The sequence below is a fragment of the Somniosus microcephalus genome, chromosome 31, assembly GCF_052327205.1.
Source record: "Somniosus microcephalus isolate GS21.2 chromosome 31, FLI_Smic_1.0, whole genome shotgun sequence".
NCBI lineage: Eukaryota > Metazoa > Chordata > Chondrichthyes > Squaliformes > Somniosidae > Somniosus > Somniosus microcephalus.
The window spans coordinates 24,441,827-24,468,602 of record NC_141017.1 but is presented as its reverse complement, the minus strand read 5'-3'; the positions used below and the strand labels follow the sequence as shown (position 1 = coordinate 24,468,602).

The 26,776-nt window shown below is 49.6% G+C and overlaps 1 protein-coding gene across 1 annotated transcript in view; it reads right to left on the bottom strand.

Annotated features, from left to right (window-relative positions):
• LOC147097652 (E3 ubiquitin-protein ligase RNF220-like) overlaps window positions 1–22,988 on the bottom strand; it is a 100,146-nt gene extending 77,158 nt beyond the window's left edge. Inside the window, exons 1-2 of the mRNA XM_085971641.1 lie at window positions 21,664–22,988; window positions 16,592–17,146 (exon numbers count right to left, since the gene is read on the bottom strand). Coding sequence (XP_085827767.1) covers window positions 16,592–17,120 — 529 coding nt within the window. The 5' untranslated portion in view covers window positions 17,121–17,146; window positions 21,664–22,988. The remainder of the gene's footprint in view (window positions 1–16,591; window positions 17,147–21,663) is intronic.
• Window positions 22,989–26,776: the final 3,788 nt, after the last annotated feature.

The following is a 26,776-nucleotide window of genomic DNA, read 5'->3' as shown; positions in this document are numbered from 1 at the left end:
GGGGTCTAGAATGAGGGGTCACAGTCTCAGGATACTGGGTAGGACATTTAGGACTGAGATGAGGAGAAATTTCTTCACTCAGAGGGTGGTGAACCTGTGGAATTCTCTACCACAGAAGGCTGTGGAGGCCAAGTCACTGAATATATTTGAGAAGGAGATAGATAGATTTCTAGACACAAAAGGCATCAAGGGGTATGAGGAGAGAGCGGGAATATGGTATTGAGAGAGAGGATCAGCCATGATCACATTGAATGGCGGAGCAGGCTCGAAGGGCCGAATGGCCGACTCCTGCTCCTATTTTTCTATGTTGTAGGGCTGGAGGTGATTACAGAGGTAGGGAGGGGCGAGGCCATGGAGGGATTTGAAAACAAGGATAAAAACAACTCCAGGGTAGCCAGCAGTAGCACTCTGTGATCTGGAGGTACAGCTCCACAGAGCACATTGGGAGGCATCGTTCTGCCAGTTTTTCATTCCTCTAGATTTTTATTCTTCTATCCCTCCTATGGTGGGAGTGTAGATGTGTTCTTTGTATGTGAGCATGGACGGTGTCCCTTCGTTAATCAACTGTGGGGGAAAGTCACAAGTGATTTTAGCCCCTCAAACCTAGCTGCATTCAGGGGTCGGCGCTGGTTCAGGGGTCGGCGCTGGGTTCAGGGGTTGGCGCTGGGTTCAGGGGTCGGCGCTGGGTTCTGGGGTCGGCGCTGGGTTCTGGGGTCGGCGCTGGTTCAGGGGTCGGCGCTGGGTTCAGGGGTCGACGCTGCATTCAGGGGTCGGCGCTGGGTTCAGGGGTCGGCGCTGGGTTCAGGGGTTGGGGCTGGGTTCTGGGGTCGGCGCTGGGTTCTGGGGTCGGCGCTGGTTCAGGGGTCGGCGCTGGGTTCAGGGGTCGAAGCTGCGTTCAGGGGTCGACGCTGCGTTCAGGGGTCGACGCTGCATTCAGGGGTCGGCGCTGGGTTCAGGGGTTGGCGCTGGGTTCAGGGGTTGGCGCTGGGTTCAGGGGTCGGCGCTGGGTTCAGGGGTTGGCGCTGGGTTCAGGGATCGGCGCTGGGTTCAAGGGTTGGCGCTGGGTTCTGGGGTCAGCGCTGGGTTCAGGGATCGGCGCTGGGTTCAAGGGTTGGCGCTGGGTTCAGGGGTTGGCGCTGGGTTCAGGGGTTGGCGCTGGGTTCTGGGGTTGGCGCTGGGTTCTGGGGTTGACGCTGGGTTCTGGGGTTGACGCTGGGTTCTGGGGTTGACGCTGCGTTCAGGGGTCGGCGCTGGGTTCAGGGGTCGGCGCTGGGTTCTGGGGTTGGCGCTGGGTTCTGGGGTCGGCGCTGGGTTCAGGGATCGGCACTGGGTTCAAGGGTTGGCGCTGGGTTCAGGGGTTGGCGCTGGGTTCAGGGGTCGACGCTGGGTTCAGGGGTTGGCGCTGGGTTCTGGGGTTGACGCTGCGTTCAGGGGTCGGCGCTGGGTTCAGGGGTTGGCGCTGGGTTCTGGGGTTGGCGCTGGGTTCTGGGGTTGACGCTGCGTTCAGGGGTCGGCGCTGCATTCAGGGGTCGGCGCTGGGTTCAGGGGTTGGCGCTGGGTTCTGGGGTTGGCGCTGGGTTCAGGGGTTGGCGCTGGGTTCTGGGGTTGACGCTGCGTTCAGGGGTCGGCGCTGCATTCAGGGGTCGGCGCTGGGTTCTGGGGTTGACGCTGCGTTCAGGGGTCGGCGCTGGGTTCAGGGGTTGGCGCTGGGTTCAGGGGTTGGCGCTGGGTTCAGGGGTTGGCGCTGGGTTCAGGGGTTGGCGCTGGGTTCTGGGGTTGGCGCTGGGTTCAGGGGTCGGCGCTGCATTCAGGGGTCGGCGCTGGGTTCAGGGGTCGGCGCTGGGTTCAGGGGTCGGCGCTGCATTCAGGGGTCGACGCTGCGTTCAGGGGTCGGCGTTGCATTCAGGGGTCGGCACTGGGTTCAGGGGTCGGCGCTGCGTTCAGGGGTCGACGCTGCGTTTAGGGGTCGACGCTGCATTCAGGGGTCGACGCTGCGTTCAGGGGTCGGCGCTGCATTCAGGGGTCGGCACTGTGTTCCGGGGTCGGCACTGTGTTCAGGGGTCGGCGCTGCGTTCAGGGGTCGGCGCTGCGTTCAGGGGTCGGCGCTGCGTTCAGGGGTCGGCGCTGCGTTCAGGGGTCGGCGCTGCATTCAGGGGTCGGCACTGTGTTCAGGGGTCGGCGCTGCGTTCAGGGGTCGACGCTGCGTTTAGGGGTCGACGCTGCATTCAGGGGTCGGCACTGTGTTCAGGGGTCGGCGCTGCGTTCAGGGGTCGGCGCTGCGTTCAGGGGTCGGCGCTGCGTTCAGGGGTCGGCGCCGCGTTCAGGGGTCGGCGCTGCATTCAGGGGTCGGTGCTGGGTTCAGAGGTCGGCGCTGGGTTCAGGGGTCGGCGCTGGGTTCAGGGGTCGGCGCTGCTTTCAGGGGTCGGAGCTGCGTTCAGGGGTTGCGCTGGGTTCAGGGGTCGGCGCTGCTTTCAGGGGTCGGCGCTGCGTTCAGGGTTCGGCACTGGGTTCTGGGGTCGACGCCGCGTTCAGGGGTTGACGCTGGGTTCAGGGGTCGGCGCTGGGTTCAGGGGTCGACGCCACGTTCAGGGGTCGACGCTGCGTTCAGGGGTTGGCACTGGGTTCAGGGGTCGGCGTTGCTTTCAGGGGTCGGAGCTGCGTTCAGGGGTTGCGTTGGGTTCAGGGGTCGGCGCTGCGTTCAGGACACCCCAAAGCACTTTACAGCCAATGAAGCACTGTTTTTGAAGTGTAGTCACTGTTGTAATGTAGGAAACGCAGCAGCCAATTGTCACGCAGCAAGCTCCCACAAACAGCAGTGTGATAATGATCAGATCATCTGTGTTTTTGTTATGTTGCCTAAGGGATAAATATCGGCCAGGACACCAGGGATAACTCCCATGTTTTTCTATCGAACTAGTGTTACGGGATCTTTTATGTCCACCTGAGAGAGTAGATGGGGCCTCAGTTTAACATCCCATCCATAAGACAGCACCTCCAACAGTGCAGCACTCCCTCAGTACTGCTGTGGAGTGTCAGCCTAGATTTATGTGCTCAAGTCTCTGGAGTGGGACTTGACCCCACAACCTTCATGACACAGAGGCGAGGGTGCTGCCCACTGAACCACAGCTGACTCTGTTACCTGTCTTGTTTATAAGGCTGAATTTCACACCAGTGTATTTAGCAGCTGTGCATCAGGGTGTCCATTTCTAGAGGTAGTTCCTATTTTTTTGGATTCCTCTTTTGCCTCCCCCTTACGCTGTAAACCTTCCTGGGCTGACAGGGCAGGTATAATAGGCAACATGCTCCAAGGGCTTTTACCATTGCTGCTCTACAATCGATCACTAGGGGGGGTGAGAGAGCAGTCAAGGGTGATCCTGCTGAGATTTTCGATCCTGAGCTCAGTGCCCAGATGGCAAGGGGGAGATAGGGAACTCGAACGCATCCTGTTGCTCGCCAAGGTCACTATTTATTGGTCTGCAGTTCACGTGCACACAATTCTCATTCTCTTGGATCCCAGTCAGATCTTCGTGTCCATAACTCCCTCTGAATATTGTTGATATAACCTTGTGCAATATCAGCAACAAATGTGGCATTGTGTTCATGGAGCAATTTTTTTTGCCTGGTATGTTAAAGCAAGCGCTCGCTTGATATTATCAGTTTAGAAACATAGAAACATAGAAGATAGGAGCAGGAGTAGGCCATTCGGCCCCTCGAGTCTGCTCCGCCATTCAATGCGATCATGGCTGATCATCCAAATTCAGTACCCTGTCCCTGCTTTCTCCCCATATCCCTTGATCCCCTTAGCCTTAAGAAATATATCTAACTCCTTCTTGAATATATTTAATGAATTGGCCTCAACTGCCTTCTGTGGTAGAGAATTCCACAGGTTCACCACTCTCTGGGTGAAGAAATTCCTCCTCATCTCAGTCCTAAATGGCTTACCCCTTATCCTTAGACTGTGACCCCTGGTTCTGGACTCCCCTGCCATTGGGAACATCCTTCCTGCATCTAGTCTGTCTAGTCCTGTTAGAATTTTATAAGTTTCAATGGGATCCCCTCTCATTCTTCTAAACTCCAGCGAATATAAGCCTAATCGACCCAATCTCTCTTCATACGTCATTCCTGCCATCCCAGGTATCAGTCTGGTGAATCTTCGCTGCACTCCCTCCATGGCAAGAACATCCTTCCTCAGATAAGGCGACCAAAACTGCACACAATACTCAAGGTGTGGCCTCACCAAGGCCCTGTACAACTGCAGCAAGACATCCTTGCTCCTATACTCAAACCCTCTCGCTATGAAGGCACTGAAACGGTGGGCAAAGGAATCTTACCCCCGTGCTGATATTCCACAGTGCCATTTCAACCACGTAGGATAGGGCAAGAGGGTCACTGGTGTTAGCCGTGGCTCAGTGGGTAGCACCCTCGCCTCTCAGTCAGAAGATTTTGCGTTCCAACCCCACTCCAGAGACTTGAGCACATAATCCAGGCTGACACTCCAGTGCAGTGCTGAGGGAGTGTTGCACTGTCGGAGGTGCCGTCTTTCAGATGGGACTTTAAACCGAGGCCTTATCTGCAATCTCAGGAGGGCTGTAGAGGGTCCCATGGCCACTATTCGAAGAAGAGCCGGGGGGAGTTCTCCCCAGTGTCCTGTTCAATATTTATCTCTCAACCAACATCACGAAAACAGATTATCTGATCTGATTGTGGGATCTTGCTGTGCGAAAATTGGCAGCCGCCATTTCCCACATTACAAGAGTGACTACACTTCACAAAAGTACTTCATTGGCTGTAAAGCGCTTTGGGACACCCTGAGATCGTGAAAGGCGCTATAGAAATGCAAGTTCTCTCTTTGCAAAAAGTGGTGGAGATTTTGTTGTACAGTAAATGGTTCATGTTACTTTTATGTTGTGGCTCTGATTTCAGTAGAGCCATTACTCCCCCACCCCCCCCACCCCCCCCCACTGAAGAGCAGAAGCTCCCGGTTCAACCCCTGATCCATGCTGAGGACATCGTTAGGGTGCTCCAATTGACTTGTGTGCCCGTGGGCTAGGTGGAGAAAAACTGGCCTGTATTTCCATTCCTGGCACTCATACTGGACATTGCGCACGTGCGGACGGGACCAGACTAAGCTTTGATGGCCTCCATGGTAGAATTTTTTTTTTTTAATTCGTTTGTGGGGTGTGGGCGTCACTGGCAAGGCCAGCATTTATTGCCCATCCCTAGTTGCCTTTGAGAAGGTGGTGGTGAGCCGCCTTCTTGAACCGCTGCAGTCCGTGTGGTGAAGGTGCTCCCACAGTGCTGTTAGGGAGGGAGTTCCAGGATTTTGACCCAGCGACGATGAAGGAACGGCCGATATACTTCTAAGTCAGGATGGTGTGTGACTTGGAGGGGAACTTGGAGATGGTGGTGTTCCCATGCGCCTGCTGCCCTTGTCCTTCTAGGTGGAAGAGGTCGCGGGTTTGGGAGGTGCTGCCGAAGAATCCTTGGCGAGTTGCTGCAGTGCATCTTGTAGATGGTACACACTGCAGCCACGGAGCGCCGGTGGTGAAGGGAGTGAATGTTTAAGGTGGTGGACGGGGTGCCAATCAAGCGGGCTGCTTTGTCCTGGATGGTGTCGAGCTTCTTGAGTGTTGTTGGAGCTGCACTCATCCAGGCAAGTAGAGAGTATTCCATCACACTCCTGACTTGTGCCTTGTAGATGGTGGAGAGGCTTTGGGAATAGTCTGCCGACAAGCATTGCCGAGGCTCCCGGATGAAGACTGGTTCCTTTGGGTCGAGACAGCAGTGAGAGCCTGTGGTCCAGTAAGAGCGAGCACCTTCAGGAGATGGAGAGCAAACCGGCAGAGAGATAGGTGTGGGCTAGAAATTCATCTCGGGGTGTGGTGCGGAACGGGCCATATCGGATCAGCCGCCCGTTGTAGGCAGCGCCGTGCGTAGAACGGGCGGCCGATCCGGTACCGCCCGCTGTGCGCGCCACCGCCCCCGAGACAAACCTCTGCCCCACTATTTTTTGGGTGTTTCCCTGGTAATGCCATCAATTGTCTGCGCTCGTTTGATTTTTGCTGAAGTCACATTTGAAAGAATGTTCACAAAGGGTGCATTTGACGGCAGCTGGACCTGGTGTGTGTAAAAAAAAACAAATCCCACAACGTCTACAATTCCTCCTCCCCCTCCCTCCTCACACCACAAATATCTGTTTCATTGGGTCTGTGTGACTGTGAGTTTGTGAAATCGATAAACCCATCTGGTGTAAGCCACTGAAATCTTCACAGAAGAGAAAGGGACTTGGACGGGCTTCAGAGAGACAGCTGCTTGCATCACAATAACTACCATTTGAAAGGACTGCTTTCAATAGGTCACCAGAACCTCTTTCAATTGCCCGTTTGCTTTTGAATGGCCTTAATTAGTCACATATCATTGACTTCTGCTTAGAGACATGTTAAACCTGTACTATATATGCCCTGGGATTAATCACACCATGCTGTGTCCTACCCCACACACGGATTAACCGTTCCACTACCGTCCAAACTCCTTTCCGCCCTCACTCTTCCCTGCCTCTTTAAAGTGATGAAAGCCAAATTTACCATCACCGAGCCACAGCTCTCCTGCTCTCCAACCCTCCTGCCGCCCTGCCCTATTGGCCTTCACCTAACTTTCCCCATAAACCAAACCAACACTTGCCCAGCCACCAGCATAAGTCTTCCTCTTCCCACTTTCCCCCTGAGTCCCGCTCGTCAAGTGTTGGTCTCCAAGCAAAGGCGTCAAACCCCCACCAGTTTGCCCATCCTCATTTGTTGGCCTTCACCGGCTCGCAGAGAGATGGACTAAAAAGTAAAAGAAAGACTTGCATTTCTGTAGCGCCTTTCGCGACCTCAGGACGTCCCAAAGCGCTTTCCAACCAATGAAGTACTTTTTGAAGTGTAGCCACTGTTGTAATCACAGAAATCACAGAAACCCCACAGTGGAGATAGAGGCCATTTCGGCCCATCGAGCCTGCACCGACACATATCCCACCCGATCCCCGTAACCCCACGTATTTAATCCCCCTAACACTAAGGGTCAATTTATCGTAGCCAATCAACCTAACCCGCACATCTTTGGACTGTGTAGGAAACAAGGAGGATACTATCTCAGGGGAGGGGAGAAAGACTTGTCAGGACTGCATTTTTATTAAATGTTAATCCTCTTATAGATATGTGGAGTGTGTTATATTACAAGCAGCAGCAAGACCACCAAAAACAGATGATCTGGCTCAAGCCTGAATATGATGGGATACTCAGCACTCATTTGGAGGGGTGCAACACCTCACCGAGGTTACTTCGACACCACCTCCCAGCCCTGCTACCTCTACCATCAAGAAGGAGAATACCATGGGAGCCACACACTATCCTTCCTTGGACATATATTGCAATTCCTTCATCGTTACTGGGTCAAAAAAATCCTGGAATTCCCTCCCTATTGTAGGACCACCATCAGCACCAGGACTGTGGTGGTTCAAGGGGAAGGCCTAACACCACTTTCTCAGGGCAACTAGAAAAGGGTAATATATCCTGCCTTGGCCGGTGTTACCCGTATCCTGAGTGCAAATAATCAAAATAATTCAAACTTCTCCTCAATTGGTGTTTATGGGATCTTGCTATGTGCAAATTGGCTGTGGCATTTGCCTACACGGCAGTGTCTACACTTCAACAGTAATTCATTGGGTGTGAAGTATTTTAAGATGGCATGAGGATATGAAAGGCCCTGTATAAATAGAAGTTTGTTCGTTTGTAGACTGTCGATGGCACAGATATAATCGAAATAAAAAAGAAAGACTTGCATTTCTTTAGCGCCTTTCACGACCTCCGGACATCTCAAAGCGCTTTACAGCCAATGAAGTACTTTTGAAGTGGAGTCACTGTTGTAATGTAGGAAACGCGGCAGCCAATTGGCGCACAGCAAGCTCCCACAAACAGCAATGTGATAATGACCAGATCATCTGTTTTTTAGCGCTGTTGGTTGAGGGAGAAATATTGGCCAGAACTCCGGGGAAAACTCCCCCGCTCTTATGGTGCCATGGGATCTTTTATGTCGACCTGGGAGGGAGCAGACGGGGCCTCAGTTTAACGTATCTTCCGAAAGACGGCACCTCCGACGGTGGTCCTTTGTGCACATATGTGCCAATGTTTCAGATGCTTCCCCGATGGTAAGGGCACTGTCTGGTGCAGCATGAAACCACACCACCCAAAGCTCCCAGGACTGATCTGTGACCTGTGTTGAGTTATCTGATCCCAGCCAGAGAGTAGATGGGTTGGTCCGATGGGTCTCAGTAGCCTGGACTAAAGAGAGAGAAATCAGCTGTACTTCGTGCTCCTGATCCCTGTCCAGTGACCCTGTAGGAAGGTGTACATTCAGGGATATCAGGTCAAGACATGATCCGGCTCAGTGAAATGTGGAATAGCCTGCTGGCATTCACAGACCTACATTGGCTCCCGGTTAAGCAGCGCCTCGATTTCAAAATTCTCATCCTTGTTTTCAAATCCCTCCATGGCCTCACCCCTCCCTATCTCTGTAATCTCCTTCAGCCCCACAACCCTCCGAGATATCTGCGCTCCTCTAATTCTGCCCTCTTCAGCATCCCTGATTATAATCGCTCAACCATTGGCAGCCGTGCCTTCTGTTGCCTCGGCCCTAAGCTCTGGAATTCCCTGCCTAAACCTCTCCGCCTCGCTACCTCTCTTTCCTCCTTTAAGACGCTCCTTAAAACCTACCTCTTTGATCAAGCTTTTGGTCACCTGCCCTAATTTATCCTTATGTGCATCGGTGTCAAATTTTTTGTCTTAAAATACTCCTGCGTAGCACCTTGGGACGTTTTACTACGTTAAGGGTGCTATATAAATGCAAGTTGTTGTTGTTGTTGTCTCGGGTTAGCATGGCCCACGGATGGGCTACAGGAGGGCTGTTGGTGGCTTTGGACCTTCTCCCTTGCAAGAGTTTGCGCTTCAGGAGAGGAGGGTGAAAAATATTAAATCTTTTTTTTAAATTATCAAATGAAACCTCAACCAACGAGATTCGAGCTGGAAAGACAGGGGCCTAAAATGTAACAAAGATTTAGTGTAAATGATTGACTCTGCTGGTAAAAACTCAATTCTTTGCGCTGATAAAGTTGCAGAAATAATCCGATTCTCTCTGGACTAAGGAGTGATTGCTGCTCTCTCACAGAAATGTGTTGTGTCCGTTGGTGCGGCTATTAAAACGAGCAGCCAATGAGAGCGCAGAGTTATTGCTAACAGCCTGCTCCTGGCTTCTAACCTTTCCTGCTGTTCCCTAACTAGTGTAAGACAATTAAAAATCAAATGAATTTAGGGTATGAAATTCCCTTTTCAGCAACAATATTAAGAATGCCTGATCTCCATAATTAGCGAGCAGCGAACAATATCACGGCTTTGAACGGGCGATTTCTGAGAATGTCGTTTTGTTAGCTGCTCATGAGTGCGTGAAGCGGGGATTCGCCTGTTTAATTTTCCGATCAGAATTTCAGCCGCTTTAGATGTGAAGGCAAGATTCAAAGCAGAGTCAATCATTTACACTAAATCTCGAGAATGATCCTAAAACTCCTTCGAGCTGGGGGAACTGGAGGTAAAAATGGTGCAAGGATTTGAGCCTGTGTGTATCTAGTAAATTAAAAAACCAGCCTGTGAACTCAGAACAAAAGGGCCTCTGTGGCTTTAAGAGAGGCTGCCTACAAAACATCAATCAGGAGCAGAGAGAAGCATTAAAATAATCAACATGCATTTTAACTTTAGTAGCTCATCTCCTCCCCATCATCCGACGCTCATCTCCTACCAGGTGGCCATTACAATGCGCCACCCACCCCCCCTCGCTGTGGTTCACCCCCCTCCTCTCAGTCTCACCATTTATTTCCATGAGAAAGGGAAGAGTCACAAACGAGAGGACAAAGAGGGTGTGAAAGTGGCCAGAGGGTCTGACAGGGGCAATATGAGAAATCCCACTGCTCACACTGACCTCCGGCAGGTCAAATTCTGGTTTTTTTTTCCCCTCATGCAATTCTTTCCTCAATTACTCCACCCGAGGTGTCCGATCTGGGTGGTCGAATTATACGTGACCCCCTCGAGTCACTGCCTGTGCACAAATAAATTGGAGTATAAGAGTAAAGAAGTCTTATTACAGGAAACTTTGGTTTATCCGGAGGTTGTATGGCCGGAAACCTCGATCTAACGGCAGAAATCAGTAGCAGTTTTGTTAGGTTTTTTTCCTTTTTTTTCCTTCTCCTAGCATTTTTTTTAAACAGTCAGTCTCTGGAAAGCCTCTCTGAAGCTGTTGCTAAGCTACAGAGACGCTTCCAAGGTACGGGCCGACTGTTTACAAGCTGTTGCTAAGCAACAGTGTTTGTTGTCAGATACGGAGATGAAAACCTCCATATGCTTCAACATTTAGCGCTGGTCTGTCCGGAACTTTTCATAGATCGGCAACAGCTCGGTCCCGTCGGTGCCGGATATAACAAAGTTTCCTGGACAATTATATAGTGAGACCACACCTGGAGTATTGTGTACAGTTTTGGTCTCCTTACCTAAGGAAGGATATACTTGCCATAGCGGGAGTGCAACAAAGGTTCACCAGACTGATTCCTGGGATGGGGGGATTGTCCTATGAGGAGAGATTGAGTAGACTAGGCCTATATTCCCTAGAGATTAGAAGAATGAGTGATGATCTCATTGGAAACATATAAAATTCTTACAGGGCTTGACAGGGTAGATGCAGGGAGGATGTTTCCCCCTGGCTGGGGAGTCTAGAACCAGGGGTCACAGTCTCAGAATAAGCAGTCAGCCATTTAGGACTAAGATGAGGAGAAATTTCTTCACTCAGAGGGTGGTGAATCTTGGGAATTCTGTACCCCCGAGGGCTGTGGAGGCTCAGTCGTTGAGTATATTCAAGACCAAGATCGATAGATTTTTGGATACTAATGGATTCAAGGGATATGGAGATAGTGCAGGAAAGTGGAGATGAGGTAGAAGACCAGCCTTGATCTTATTGAATGGCGGAGCAGGCTCGAGGGGCCGAATGGCCGACTCCTGCTCCTATTTCTTATGTTCTTATGTTCTTAAATAGCAAATGGGGGCTGTGCTTCTTTGGGGAGCAGAGCGTGTCCTGCCAGTTTATGATTGCCAGGGATGGCACCCACAACACTCTCTGCTGCAGCACGTTACATAGGAATGGGAGTAGGCCATTCAGCCCCTCGAGCCTGTTCCACTATTCCATTAGATCATGGCTAATCTGTATCTCAACTGCATTTACCTTGGGTCCACATCCCTTAATACCCTTGCTTAACAACAATCTATCATATTGTAGGAATTAACGAATTCCTACGAATAACTGAGATCGACGCAGGAGAGCAATTAAACAGGTCGTTACTCAAAGGAGATGCTACAGGGACTGACTGGGCAGCCCCGTGGTTTGCGACGTGACGTCATCGCGTTTGCCCGCGCTCTTAAAGGGGCCACGCCCCGTACATGCAAACTCTATATACAAAACACAGTAATGCCTAACACAATGGTACAGGTTTAGGCTGGTGTTAGAACATCGTTAAAGAGAATTGTATACAGTTATCCAGAGTCATTCAGTGGTTCTGCCACAATATCAGTCTTGAAATTTTCAATTGACCAACTCCCCCCGCCCGCCACCCCCCCTCCCCCCCCCACACCCCCGCATCAACAGCTTTTTGGGGGAGAGAGTTCCAGATTTCCACGACCCTTTTGTGTGAAGAAGTGCTTCCCGACATCACCCCTGAGCGGCCTGGCTCTAATTTTAAGGTTATGCCCCTTTATTCTGGACTCCCCCCACCAGAGGAAATACTTTCTCTCTCTCTACCTTTAATCATCTTAAACACCTCGATTAGATCAGCCCTTAATTTTCTATGTTCGAGGGAAGACAAGCCTAGTCTATGCAACTGGTCCTCATAATTTAACCCCTTTAGCCCCGGTACAAGGGACTACATTACAACAGTGGCTACGCTCCAAAAAGTACCTCATTGGCTGTAAAAAGCTTTGGGACGTTCGGTGGTCGTGAAAGGCGCTATAGAAATGCAAGTCTTTCTTTCTTTCCAATCGTAGTGGTCAAAATCTGATTCTAGCAATGAGGCCAAGTGAGACTGACTGGCCGGCAACTCTGAGACTTGAACATTCAATGACATTGCAGGTTTAGAAGTGCAGTGAGTTAGAGGCAGGATGTACATGTGGGGATGACAAGATATGCATGTGTCTTCCACATTGTGATGTGGGAGTTTAAATCCTATTAATTTATGTTAACTGAAGCCCATCAACATGCACACAAACTCCATCAGTGTATTACATGGAATTACATCAGATATACGGCACAGAAACAGGCCATTCGGCCCAACCAGTCCATGCCGGTGTTTATGCTCCACTCGAGCCTCCTCCCGTCTTTCCTCATCTAAATCTATCAGCGTAACCCTCTATTCCCTTCTCCCTCATCTGCTTGTCCAGCCTCCCCTTAAATGTATCGATACTATTCGCTTCAACCACTCCCTGTGGTAGCGAGTTCCACATTCTCACCACTCTCTGGGTAAAGAAGTTTCTCCTGAATTCCCTATTGGATTTCTTGTGACGATCTTATATTGATGGCCTCTAGTTTTGCTCTTCCCCACAAGTGGAAACATTCTCTCTGTATCCACTCTATAAAAACCTCTCATAATTTTAAAGACCTCTATTAGGTCACCCCTCAGCCTTCTCTTTTCAAGAGAAAAGAGACCCAGCCTGTTCATCCTTTCCTGATATATATACCCTCGCATTTCTGGTACCATCCTTGTAAATCTTCTCTGCACCCTCTCCAGTGCCTCTATATCCTTTTTATAATATGGCGACCAGAACTGTACACAGGTGTGGTCTAACCAAGCTTCAATACAATTTTAACATAACTTCTCTACTTTTCAATTCTATCCCTCTACAATAAACCCTCGGGCGTGGTTTGCTTTCGTTATGGCCTTATTGGCCTGTGTCGCAACTTTTAGTGATTTATGAATTTGTACTCCCAGTTCCTTTTGCTCCTCTACCCCATTTAGACTCTTATTTTCCATCTGATCTCAATCAATATATACCAATCACCATCCATGTGCGCTGATCTCAATCAATATACAGTACACCAAACACCATTAGTATATGCTGATCCCTTTTGGCACTCCCTCCTGGATGAGTGCAGCTCCAACAACACTCAAGAAGCTCGACACCATCCAGGACAAAGCAGCCCGCTTGATTGGCACCCCATCCACCACCTTAAACATTCACTCCCTCCACCACCGGCACACCGTGGCTGCAGTGTGTACCATCTACAAGATGCACTGCAGCAACTCCCCAAGGCTTCTTCGGCAGCACCTCCCAAACCCGCGACCTCTTTCACCTGGAAGGACAAGGACAGCAGGCGCATGGGGAACACCACCACCTCCAAGTTCCCCTCCAAGTCACATACCATCCTGACTTTGAAGTGTATCGCCGTTCCTTCATCGTCGCTGGGTCAAAATCCTGGAACTCCCTCCCTAACGGCACTGTGGGAGCGCTTTCACCACACGGACTGCAGCGGTTCAAGAAGGCGGCTCACCACCACCTTCTCCAGGGCAATTAGGGACTGGGCAATAAATGCTGGCCTTGCCAGCGACGCCCAGATCCCATGAACGAATAAAACAACAGGAAGCTAAAGCCATTAAGCTACTCCAACAAGCTGAATTGTCCATTTGAACCCAAAGTTCCCATTAACAGGCAAGTTATTCAAGTAACTATAAAACTGTATAACAACAGAAAATGCTGGAAAAACTCAACAGGCCAGGCAACATCCGTGGAGAGAGAAATATAGAGTCAACGTTTCGAGTCAAACTCTTTAGTCTTGACAAAGAGTTTGACTCGAAACGTTGACTCTATTTCTCTCTCCACAGATGTTGCCTGGCCTGCTGAGTTTTTCCAGCATTTTCTGTTGTTATTTCGGATTTCCAGCATCCGCAGTATTTTGCTATCAAACTATAAAACTGTAAGCAAACTGACAAGCTGACACTGCAACTGAATACAAAAGTGGCTTGACTGAACCATCCCGCTAATCCTTCTAAAGTCATGGACTTCACTCGGGAGGTCTTCAAACTCAAAGTTAGCTCCGTGGTGAAGAGTTTCAGAAATAAAAGCGGAGGGGGTGGGTGGAGGTCTGAAAATTAGACAAGTCACATTTAGCAGTGGTGGGCCCGCCCCTAACAGCAATCATCTGTGTGGGTACAGCCCTTAGATACGGAGGCTGCACACTGAAAGACAGCCCGCAGAGCCGCAGGAACCCAGCCAGTCACCCCTCTCACAGCCAATTAGCAACATAACAGACTTACATGAGAACAATCCCACAACAAACGGGCCTCATTTCACACTTAACACAACCTGTGTCCGATCCGGGAGGCACAAAAGAATTTCAATGATGGGGATCTCGCCTGTGGGTCTGACACAGGGGACCAGGCTGAAAGCATCCTTTCTGTCACTTCCACAAACATTTCTTAACCCTTTTATGGCAGCAAGGCCCCAGCTATTCAGGTCAAAACTTTACGGCGATGTGGAAAATTGAATGGGAAACCTGGATTGACCACATACAGCACAACATTCCCAAAATAGGAATGCTCACTGCTTCCTTTTACAAAAGCAGCGGAAAGTTAGCTGTAAATTGATATAAATATGTATCGGCGCTATATCAATGCAAGTTGTTCTTGTTGAGGGCCATTTGAAAAACAGATGGAGATTATCATTCGATTTTCAACCTATTCAGGGATGCAGCCGCGTACAGACAGCGGAATGAGTAAAGATGGGAAAACCTGCTTTTATACAGCGCTGTTCACAGCCCCAGAATGTTCCAAAGTGCTTTACAGCCAATGAAGTACTTTTTGAAGTGTAGCCACTGTTGTAATGTAGGAAATGCGGCAGCCAATTTGCGCACAGCAAGCTCCCACAAACAGCAATGTGATAATGACCAGATAATCTGTTTTAGTGATGTTGGTTGAGGGATAAATATTGGCCCCAGGACAGTTGGAGAACTCCCCCTTGCTCTTCTTCGAAATAGTGGCCAGGGGATCTTCTATGTTCACCTGAGAGAGCAGACGGGGCCTCGGTTTAACGTCTCATCCGAACGACAGCACCTCCGACAGTGCAGCACTCCCTCAGCACCGTACTGGAGTGTCAGCCTAGCTTTAGGTGCTCAAGCCCCTGGAGCGGGACTTGAACCCACAACCTTCCGACTCAGAGGCAAGTCGTGCTACCCACTGAGCCAAGGCTGACCCAAGAGGCAGGATTGCCAACTATGGCTGGATCTGTTCCTGCAGGTTTCATCACGTTACCCCCCGCCTCATGGGGGAGGTCTGGTTTTCAATCAGGTTGCTGTGGGCAGTTGCCAAGTGACACTTCGCCACGCAAAGACGAGAAAAAAAAGCTACAGGCCCAAATGTTTCTGGTTTACTGGGGCCCTTGGCCTTGCAGATGGAAGCCTGGATAAGCCTGCCTCCAAATCTCAATCCATTGGCCCTGAAATTAGGATCGGGAGCTTGCCACGCGTGCAAGCCCCCGATCTGCACTCACCCTGCGCGCCGACATCTGAAACCCGGGCCTGCTTGCATTTCCTGTCACTGGCCCGGTTCTGATGTCGGCGCGCTGTGCTAACCTGATCCAGCGGCGTAGTTAGTGCGATGTGCCGGCTGGGATCAGGTGAGCACTGTGCAGCCAATCAGGGGAGGGGAAACTCATGAAAAGTATGGGCTGCCAAAACACTACTTTAACTTTAAATAAAATTTTAAAAAACATCCCACTGATTATATTAACTATAAATAAGTTTTAAAAAATGTTTTAAACAATTAATCAATTTTTTGAAAAAAATAAATTTTTTAAAAATAGGGTCTAAAACTAAACTTACCTTACTGTAAATTCTTTAAAAATAATAAACCTGTGGAAAAAAAATTTCTACATTGTACTAAAAGCCCACTTACCTGTAAAACTAAGTACTTACATCTGGTTTTCCCACGCGTAAAAACCGGAGGCCTTTACACTCGGGCAACTCTGAAAAAAAAAAGGAATTTCACTGCGCACGCGCTGCCTGTGCAGTCGCACGCGTTCTGCCTCTTAACCCCTTGGGTCAGAGGACAGGAAATGCCGGTTTTCAGCGCATGCGCTGTGCATGCTGAAAACCGGCAATTCCTCCGGGCACACGCGTGAGTACCCCGTCCTTACTCACGCGTTGTGCTCGGAATTACTGGGCCATTATCTTCCTTTTTTAGAAGGCAAGAAAAGGTGAGCGAGTACCAATGAAACTCAGCTCAGTCGACGTACCGCGGCTGGGCAAGGCCATGAGTGGAGGTGGAGGTTGGCAGGCCAACCATGGGCGCTGGAGAGGTAGGCTGCGAACGGACCCTGAGATGTACTGAACTGAACCTTTCCCTGCACGCTGCCAGGTACCCCGGAACCTCATTGCAAATGGGCCGCAGCCCCCCCGAAACATCTTCAACCAAACCAACTGCACTCCTCTCTTAAAACCGAATGACTAAATAAAACCATGAATGTTCGTTCCTTACTTTTACTCCTGTTGGGCTGCGAGTTTTTCCACAGGATGTCAGAGTTGGACGTGGTTCCCGGTCCTCCTGCCGTGTCGTGTTTTCCAACTGCCAGGGAGCCAGTGGGAATGTGGGCCCTGTATTTTTTAAATTCTCTGTCCGAGGCGAGATACCTGATCTGAGGAGGCTCCACGCTCGGGAGGTGCTTCAGTCTCTTTGAAGCAAGGTACGCAGGGCGGAACCGCTCGACCTCCTGAAAGGGCGGGAAGGACCGGAGGGCGCCATAGCCCAGCATGCTAAACTGTGGGTGCAGGTGCAGGAGCTGGGGCGGGTAGTCCACGTTGGACCGATCAGGCTGGTGATACATGGGTGCCAATGTGTAGGAAGGACCCAGAAAAGGAACCTGGGCTTTGTCCATCGTGACTGGCACCGCGAAGGTTCGAGCCTGCTGGCAGAGGGTGGTGGTACCTCTGGTGCTTTCAGCCGTAGATGCCAACACCATCAGCGCTGGGGGTGCCAAGGAATTCAATAGCCCAGGCGAATTGTCCATCTTTAACTCCTAATGTGCGGAATTGCCTAGGAATGATAAAGCAGTGTTAATAATTGTCTGAAGTTCCTGTTGCTTTTAAAAATGCATCTCATAATATCTTTCATAGAATCATAGATTGGTTACAGCACAGAAGGAGGCCATTCGGCCTGTCGAGCCCGTGCCAGCTCTCTGCAACAGCACTTCAGCTAGTCCCACTCCCCCGCCCTTTCCCTGTAGCCCTGCAATTTTTTTCCTTCAGGTACTTATCCAATTCCCTTTTGAAAGCCACGATTGAATCTGCCTCCACCACCCTTTCAGACAGTGCATTCCAGATCCTAACCACTCGCTGCGTAACAAAGTTTTTCCTCATGTTGCCTTTGGTTCTTCTGCCAATCACCTTAAATCTGTGTCCTCTGGTTTTCGACCATTCCGCCAATGGGAACAGTTTCTCTCCGTCTACTCTGTCCAGACCCCTCATGATTTTGAACACCTTTATCAAATCTCCTCTCAGCCTTCTCTGCTCTAAGGCGAACAACCCCTGCTTCTCCAGTCTATCCCCGTAACTGAAGTCCCTCATCCCTGGAACCATTCTTGTAAATCTTTTCTGCACCCGCTCTAAGGCCTTCAAGAATCCGTGTCCATTCAGAGTTCAGTGAAATTATTTATTTCCCAGTTTTCTCCCAGTTCGGACATTTAATGTTTTTTCTGGAGTTCCACCTCACTTCGGAATACTGTATGTTTTTGTTGTATATACTGGAGGTCTGGTGTATACACTGAACACCTGTGGTATATATTGTTATATACACTGGGGTACGGTAGCATATTGGTTATGTTACTGGACTAGTAATCCAGTAAGCCTGGACTAATAATCCAGATCAAATCCCACCACAGCAGCTGGGGAATTTAAATTCAGTTATAAATTCAGGAATAAAAAGCTAGTATCAATAATGGTGGCCTTAAAACTACTGGGTTCTTGTAAAAACCCACTAATGTCGTTTAGGGAAGGTCTATATGTGACTACAGATTCTTAACTGCCCTCTGAAATGGCTCAGTTGTATCAAAAAAAAACCTGCTACGATGGACTGTGTGAGTGAATAAAAAAATACAGTTAATTGGCTTCCTGTACTATACAGGCTTTCCAATATTCAGTGTTGCCAAGGCTGAAATGTGGTAGAAACACAGGAAGTGGAGGAGGCCCTTGAGCCTATTCTGCCATTCAATGAGATCATGGCTGATCTGTGACCTAACTCCATATCCCTTAATACCTTTGGTTAACAAAAATCTATCAATCTCAGATTTAAAATTAACAATTGGCCCAGCATCAATTGCCGCTTGTGGAAGAGAGTTCCAAACTTCTACCACTTTGCATGTAGAAGTGTTTCCTAATTTCACTGGAGTTTGATGTCGCTCTGTTTTTATCGCCTAATTTGAATACCCCCAACCCCACCCCCCCACCCTTCCATGTTTGGCCGGGCACTCCCTGCATCTGATATCACCTCTGGTGGAAACCAATGGTGCAGAAAGTGCGAGTTCCTGCCTCGTGGGTCCCTGCCCGATTATCTGCAGCTGCCCATCCCACTAGTGGCCCAAACCCAGAAACGAATGAGAGGAAAATCCTGCCAGACAGCTCTTGTTGGAGCTGCAGCGCGCAAAGGTGGCATTAGGACCTTGGAACCCATGCAAATGCTCGGGGCCTTGAGCAGAAGGACACCTATGCAATGGCAATAGCTGATCCCTCATCATTTTGCCAGCTATTTTTCTATTACCTATGGCGATCAGGCCTTTCCACGGCCGTACGGGCGCGGATTTGACACCAGATTAAGTCGGTAGTGTTTCGTTAAATATAGGGGTCCCAAACCGAACCATTGCACGGGACGCCCACAAGGCAAAGGCCGCCCTTGGCAATAGGCTGGGTTGAATAGTCCCCTTATGTGCTAATAGAAAAAAAATAGGAGCAGGAGTAGGCCATTCGGCCCTGCTCCGCCATTCACAGAATCACAGAAACCCCACAGTGCAGATAGAGGCCATTTCGGCCCATCGAGCATGCACCGACACATATCCCACCCAATCCCCGTAACCCCTACACCAACACATATCCCACCCTATCCCCGTAACCCCACGTATTTAATCCCCCTAACACTAAGGGTCAATTTATCATAGCCAATCATCCTAACCCGCACATCTTTGGACTGTGGGAGGAAACCGGAGCACCCGGAGAAAACCCACGCAAACACGGGGAGAATGTGCAAACTCCACACAGACAGTCACCCGAGGCCGGATTCGAACCCGGGTCCCTGGCGCTGTGAGGCAACAGTGCTAACCACTATGCCACCGTGCTGCCATTCAATATGATCATGGCTGATCCTCTATCTCAATACCATGTTCCCGCTCTCTCCCCATACCCCTTGATGCCTATTGTGTGCTGTAATTTCTATGATGCTAAGATATTAAGGGGAACAGATAGGGTCGATAGAGAGAAACTATTTCTGCTGGTTGGGATTCTAGGACTAGGGGGAAGAGTCTAAAAATTAGAGCCAGACCTTTCAGGAGTGAAATTAGGAAACACTTCTACACACAAAGGGCGGTAGAAGTTTGGAACTCTCTTCCGCAATCGGCAATTGATGTTAGATCAATTGTTAATTTTAAATCTGAGATTGATAGATATTTGTTAACCAAAGGTATTGAGGGGCAATGTTCGTGTTAAGCTGTACGGCACGCGGCCACACAACGTTCTAGGGGGTCCCGCGCATTGAGAAAAACGCCCATGTGCGGACTTTTGAATGGGCCGCGCAGCCAGTTAAAGCCGCCATGCGGCCCCCCCAAAAATTACGGGGAACATTGTTATGGGCTATGGGGCAAAGGCAGGGTACATGGAGTTAGGTCGCAGATCAGCCATGATCTCATTGACTGGTGGAACAGGCTCGAGGGGCTCAATGGCCTCCTCCTGTTCCTATGTTCCTATATGGTATCTTTGGGGATTTAGGATCTATTTCAAGGGTCCTGGACATATCAGGCTGCTATCTGGACCTGATGAGGTATTTCCTGAATCTATCTGATGGCAGGATTTACTGTTTATATCTTGCAGTGTTGTCACTGGGTTGGTTTAGTGAATGAGACGATAAGGAAAAATCTCACTTAAACGAATCCATCTTAATGTCGTACCAAAACACTTGGGTCTTACTCCTAGTTCATCCCTTCAGATTGCTCCCACCACCAGTGACCACCCCAGTTTTTCATCCCTGTGTTATCCAGCTCAGAATGTTCCTTCCAGACTCAGCCGGGTTGGGAAAGGTTGAATCGAATTCTACCACGAGATGTTTTTTCACAGTTCAACTGGAAACAGTATGAATGTTCTCTCACACACACCCAGCGCCACATTGTACTGAGACCCTAGTGCCAGCACTGCCTTGTATCTGTGACTGGCAGTGGCTCTCACAGCAGCCCGCTGCGAATACAACAATCGGCTATAGTCCAGTCCTTTCAATATCAGCAAGCAGAAATTGAACCTTTTAAACTGACATTATCAACAGTAACGACATTCACTGCAGGAGCAGAACTTTCCTGTTTGATGCTAATCCCACTCGCCCTCTCGGCCTTTTCCATTTCCTAATCTCCTTCTTTTGCTTTCTCTCTTTTCCTTTCTTTCTTTCACTCTCTCTGTCTCTCTCTCTTTTCCTGTCTCTCTCTCTCTTTCATTCTCTCTGTCTCTCTCTCTTTTCCTGTCTCTCTCTTTCACTCTCTTACTTTCTCTCTGTCTCTTTCACTCTATGTCTCTTTCACTCTCTCTGTCTCTCTCTCTCATTTCCTGTCTCTCTCTCTCTCTTTCACTCTCTTACTTTCTCTCTCTCTCTCACTCTATGTCTCTCTCTCGCTTTCACTCTCTCTCTGTCTCTCTCTATTTTCCTGTCTCTCTCTCTCTTTCACTCTCTTACTTTCTCTCTGTCTCTCTCACTCTGTCTCTCTCCCTCTCTTTCACTCTCTCTGTCTCTCTCTCTCTATTTTCCTGTCTCTCTTTCACTCTCTTACTTTCTCTCTGTCTCTCTCACTCTGTCTCTCTCTCTCTCTTTCACTCTCTCTGTCTCTCTCTCTCTATTTTCCTGTCTCTCTTTCACTCTCTTACTTTCTCTCTGTCTCTCTCTCTCTTTCACTCTCTCTCTGTCTCTCTCTCTTTCACTCTTCCTCTGTCTCTCTCTCTCTATTTTCCTGTCTCTCTCTCTTTCACTCTCTTACTTTCTCTCTGTCTCCCTCACTCTATGTCTCTCTCTCTCTTTCACGCTCTCTCTCTCTCTTTTCTTTCACTCTCTATCTCTTTCACATCCCTCTATCAACATGTCCATATACTCATATTTACGATTTTATTATAAGTAGCGTAGCGATGAACCTTCCCCTTTCCTGATTAACTGGGTCATTTAGATTTAATTCCCCTGGTCAGTGGACACTTTCTCTTCACATTACACCGGCTGCAGCCCAGTTCACACAGAGCCGCCTGCCTGCTGTTGGATGTCCCACGACTTTGATTATTTCCAAACACAAAAAGCTAATAACAGCAACAAAGGCACTTTACCTTCACTCTCCTGTCACACGGCGAAGTCCAATAGACTATCTTCTGGCTAATATTTCAATGAGTGCTGCTGATGAAGTATTGCAGAGCAGGATCTGAAGGCGCACAGGGAGCAGCCAGCACCAGCATTAACCCAGGATGCTGGCTCGCACCCTCACCTCAGCAGGACAGCGCTGGCTGTGACCCCGCTTTGTGTGGTCTATCTTCGCAGCCGGGCTTCCCCCCTTTTGTGGGATGTTCAGCAAGTGCAAAGAAGATTCTTCTACACCTTGCTGCTTGTCTTCTGACTCCCGAACTTAATTCTTCACAAGCTTTTGATTTTATTTGTCCCTTTTCTGGTTTGCAATCCTTAAACTCACTCTCTCTCCCTTGCTTTCTCTCTCATGTTCTCACTTTCTGTCTCCCTCCCTCTCTCACAGTCACTCACCCTTTCTATCTCTCTTTCCACTCGCCCGCTTTGCTTTTTCCCTTTCCTAATTTCCTTCTTTTCCTTTCTCTCTTTCACTCTCTCTCTCTCTCTCTTTATTTTCCTGTCTCTCTCTATTTCACTCTTCCTTTCTCACTTTCTTTCACTATACCTCTCTCTTTTGCTCGCTCTCTGTCTTTCTTATCTTTTCTCTTTTTCTTTCACTCTCTGTCTCTCTCACATTTTCTCTCCTTCACTCTCTGTCTCTCTCTGTTTTCTTTCCTCTCTTTCACTCTCTGTCTCTTTCACAATCCCTCTCTCGCCTTCACTCTGTCTCTCTCACATTCTCTCTCTCCTTCACTCTCTCTCTCTCTCTCTTTCTCTCTTTTCTTTTCTCTCTTTCACTCTCTATCTCTCTCACATTCCCCCTCTCCTTCACTCTCTCTCTCTCTCTGTCTTTCTCTCTTTTCTCTCGCTCACTATCTCGCTCACATTCTCTCTCTCTACCTCTCCTTCACTCTCTCTCTCTCTCTCTCTCTCTCTTTCCCTCACTCTCTGGTGAGCGTCCTGATTGCGATACACTGATGCTTTACTCGGTAGTTTTCTGCCTGAGCTGAAGTTGGCAGGGATGTTTGTTCAGATCCCTGGGGGTGGGACTAAGGCCTGTTTTCACACTCAGGTCCATCGTCCATTGGCTGTCAGTCTGTGATTTGGCCCTGTTATATCTGTCACTCACAGAGCCACATCTTTCTTTGAATACAGCAGCCCATATTATCAACCTCACTGTCATTGTTACAGACCATGGGATCATCCCAACACATTGCAAATCTACCTGAAATCGCCTCTCGGAAATCGATCCAAAACTTACCTTTCAACTCCAAACTGCAATCGCACCTCTCAAATCTATCTGAATCTAACCTCACTGTCCAAAATCTCATATCGTAACATAGAAACATAGAAAAATAGGAGCAGGAGTGGGCCATTCGGCCCTTCTACTCACAATCTCACCTCCGATACAATCCAAGATCTCAACTCACAAATCTACTCAATATCTCACTTCTCACGCGATCTCACAATCTCACCCTCCAAAATCTTAGCTGAGATCTAGCGGTCCGAAGGAGCAAGTTACAAATGGCAACCCAATCTCTCCATTCCATGAACAGATCACGTTCTTGTTTGCTGATTTGTTGATTTCATACGAACGTACGAACAATGACGGACAGGTAAAGACCCTCTGGTCCATCGACCTGTCCCACATAATTGCGATACCTTGTGAATCACAACAGAGAGAGGGAGAAATTCGGTATCGACCATCTTGGGGCGCTACTTAGCGCCGGCAACCACGAAATTGAGTTTGAGCGCCCCAAGAGGTTCCACTTCCTTCTTAGGGCGCTAACGTCGGAGAGCGGGGCGGAGACTTCAGCAGTGCTGCACACTGGGCCAGGCCGCGCTGCCGTGTACAAAGCCTCCATCCCTCCCTTAAAGGGAAGAGCCATCACTGCAGGTTCTGCGATTTTAAAAGTACCTGCCTGGACCACCAAGGCAGCCGTGATCCGGCGCGATCAAGCAGAGTGCCGGGATGATCGATCGCGGGCAGGAACCCGCGAAAAAAAAACTCGAACAGGAAAGGTAAGGTTTTTTTTCACTTACCTCGGCCACCTCGCCTTTAATCATCGCCCCCCCCGAAGGGGCCGGCCGCCCGATGCGCGCCTCCTGCAGCTGTCGGTGTTTTCGAGCAGAAGTCAATTTCGGGTCAGGGGCACTACCGGGGCGATGCGCACGGCGATGCTGTCGCGACCTCCGGGCGAAGGAGATCGGGGCACAATGCCGTAGCGCTGCCGCAATGGCGGGAGTCGATGTCAGCGTCGCGCCCAGTCGCAAAGCAAAGGCACCCAATTTCACCCTCATACTCTCCACCCCACCCGAAACAATGTGATCTCCTGGGAGAGGCGAAAAACCCAGGCCAATTTGGGGGGGGGAAAATCTGGGAAATTCTTCTCCGACCCATCTAGGCAATGGACACTAGTCCAGGCGATCTCTCTGGCCCTGAATTCCCTGCAGTACCCACCTTCTGTAAGAGGTGATCTCCGCCCCAGCCAGAAACAAATCCAGCTCTCACTTGAAGGAATTCAGCGTTCCGCGCCCACCACATGAGTCGACAGCCTCTCCCAGACGTCCACTATTCTCTGGGAAAAGAACAACCTCCTGACATCTAACCTAGATCTGACCTTATACAACTTAAATTTGTGACCCCTGGTCCTGCCGAACCTGTTTAATTGGAAATTTCCTGATGGTATCTATTAATTCTGTGAATGCAACGACAGATAGTGGGTTAATCAATAACAATGAATCAATAATGACAGTGACTCACTTGGTGAGGATAACACCCAGTGTAGAACTGAGCCGTACAGACCTGGAAGGGCCCACTATTGTTGGCTGGTCAAGGACACATGGGCAAACTGATAATAGGCAAGTTCAGGACCGATGTCAGGAAGCACATCACACAAGAGTGATCAATACCTGGCATGGTCTCTGGGTAGGGGAGTGAAGGCAAAATCTCAAATGGGTCAAGGGGCGGTTAGATGCTGTGATGGGGTAGGTTTCAATGGAAGGGCCGAATGTCCAGCCACGCCTGTGATTATCTTTGGGATGTCAGCTGGGCCAGCCGAAGGCCAGCTACAGTTGGGCCTCAGTGCCGTTGGCTGAGTGAAGGGAAAAATCAGCCAGTGCTCCCATCCCTGATCCCCAGCCTCAGCCTCCCGCTGGAGAGTGCGCCAGGCGGTGAGGGTAAGATCAAGCTCTGGTGGGATGCCTCCACCGGCCAATCAGATAGCCGGCTAGTGCTGAATGTCGAGGCCCACAGACGTGGAATGGTCAATTGGCGGAAGAAAGTGGAGGACACAGAACTAAACCAAAGTAAGAGTCATCGGAGGAAAAGTTCGTTGGTTAGCGCCTCCCGTTAGTGCCTCCAGGGGGCGCTAACGGGGCGTTAGGAACTTAACGCCCGAGCGCAGCGATTTTAGCGCCGCTTGCAAAATTGACGTCATTTTGCGGCGGCGCTAAACACTACCGCCATGATCTCCTGAGCCCGCAGATTGTGACGTCAGTCGAGCGTGCAGACCATCACAGCTGATGAGTGTGGCCTTCAGACCGAACACATTCGCACGAGCTGTGTGAGCCATGTGTTTGTCTAGCATTTCTGATGTCTGTGATGGTGCAAGGATGTGGAGACGAAAGATTTCAAGAACTTTAACTGTTTTAGCTGTTGGTTGTGGCTCAGTGGGCAGCGCTCTCTCTCTCGCCTCTGAGTCAGAAGGTTGTGGGTTCAAGTCCCCACTCCAGAGACTTGAGCACAAGAAATCTAGGCTGACACTCACTCCCAGTGCAGTGCTGAGGGAGTGCCGCACTGTCGGAGGTGCCGTCTTTCGGATGAGACGTTAAACCGAGGCCCCATCTGCTCTCTCAGGTGGACGTAAAAGATCCCATGGCACTATTTTGAAGAGTTATCCCTGGTGTGTTGGCCACTATTTATCCCTCAATCAACATCACTAAAACAGATGATCTGGTCATTAGCACATTGCTGTGTGTGGGAGCTTGCTGTGCGCAAATTGGCTGCCGCGTTTCCTACATTACAACAGTGACCGTACTGCTGTAAAGGACATCTGGTGGTCAGGAAAGGCGCTATAGAAATGCAAGTCTTCCTTTTTTTCTTTTGTACACTGATGCTCAGCTAGTTTGGATTCTGGGAGCCAGGTGTCTTGTCAGTTTGCACCGCTGGATCCAGCTCCCGTATTGCCGAGTAAACACAGGGCGCCAGTTCATGGACGTTGGTCTCCCAGAATCCAAAGTAAACGGGCGCCAGCATAAAAGTGAGTTTTGATGCGACAACTGCAAACTGTCCACCTCTCCCAGCTGAAGAGAAGTAGACATTCCCAGGTGTCCATTATAGTCTGTGTAATGAAAGAGAGAAAGACTTGGCATTTCTATAGCGCCTTTCACAACCTCAGGATGTCCCAAAGAGCTTTACAGCCAATGAAGTATTTTTGGAGTGTAGTCACTGTTGTAATGTAGGAAACGCAGCAGCCAATTTACACACAGCAAGCTCCCACAAACAGCAATGTGACAATGACCAGATCATCTGCTTTAGTGATGTTGATTGAGGGATAAATGTTGGCCCAGGACACCGGGGAGAACTCCCCCTGCTCTTCTTTGAAATAGTGGCCATGGGATCTTTTACGTCCACCTGAGAGAGCAGACGGAGCCTCGGTTTAACGTCTCATCCGAAAGACGGCACCTGCAACAGTGCAGCGTTCCCTCAGCACTGCACTGGGAGTGTCAGCCTGGATTTTTGTGCTCAAGTCTCTGGAGTGGGGACTTGAACCCACGACCTTCTGACTCAGAGGCGAGAGAGTGCTGCCCACTGAGCCACGGCGAACCTGCCGCAGTCCATGGATCGATCAGTGTTGGTGAACCAGCCCCTGTGAATGAGTTGAGCTGTGTATTTGTGCGCTTTCCTTATTTTGGAAGTTGCGACACGAGCATCGTCTGCTAATTCTCACCGGCTATGTCCCTCGGGTTTTTGAAACCTGCTCATATATTCAAAGTCATTTGCCTGACGGTTTACATATTAAAGCCCCGACCCTTTAGGTAGGAAATGGTTCAACCGTGAAAGATCACAATCTATAGAAGAATTAGATTAAATCTCACAGT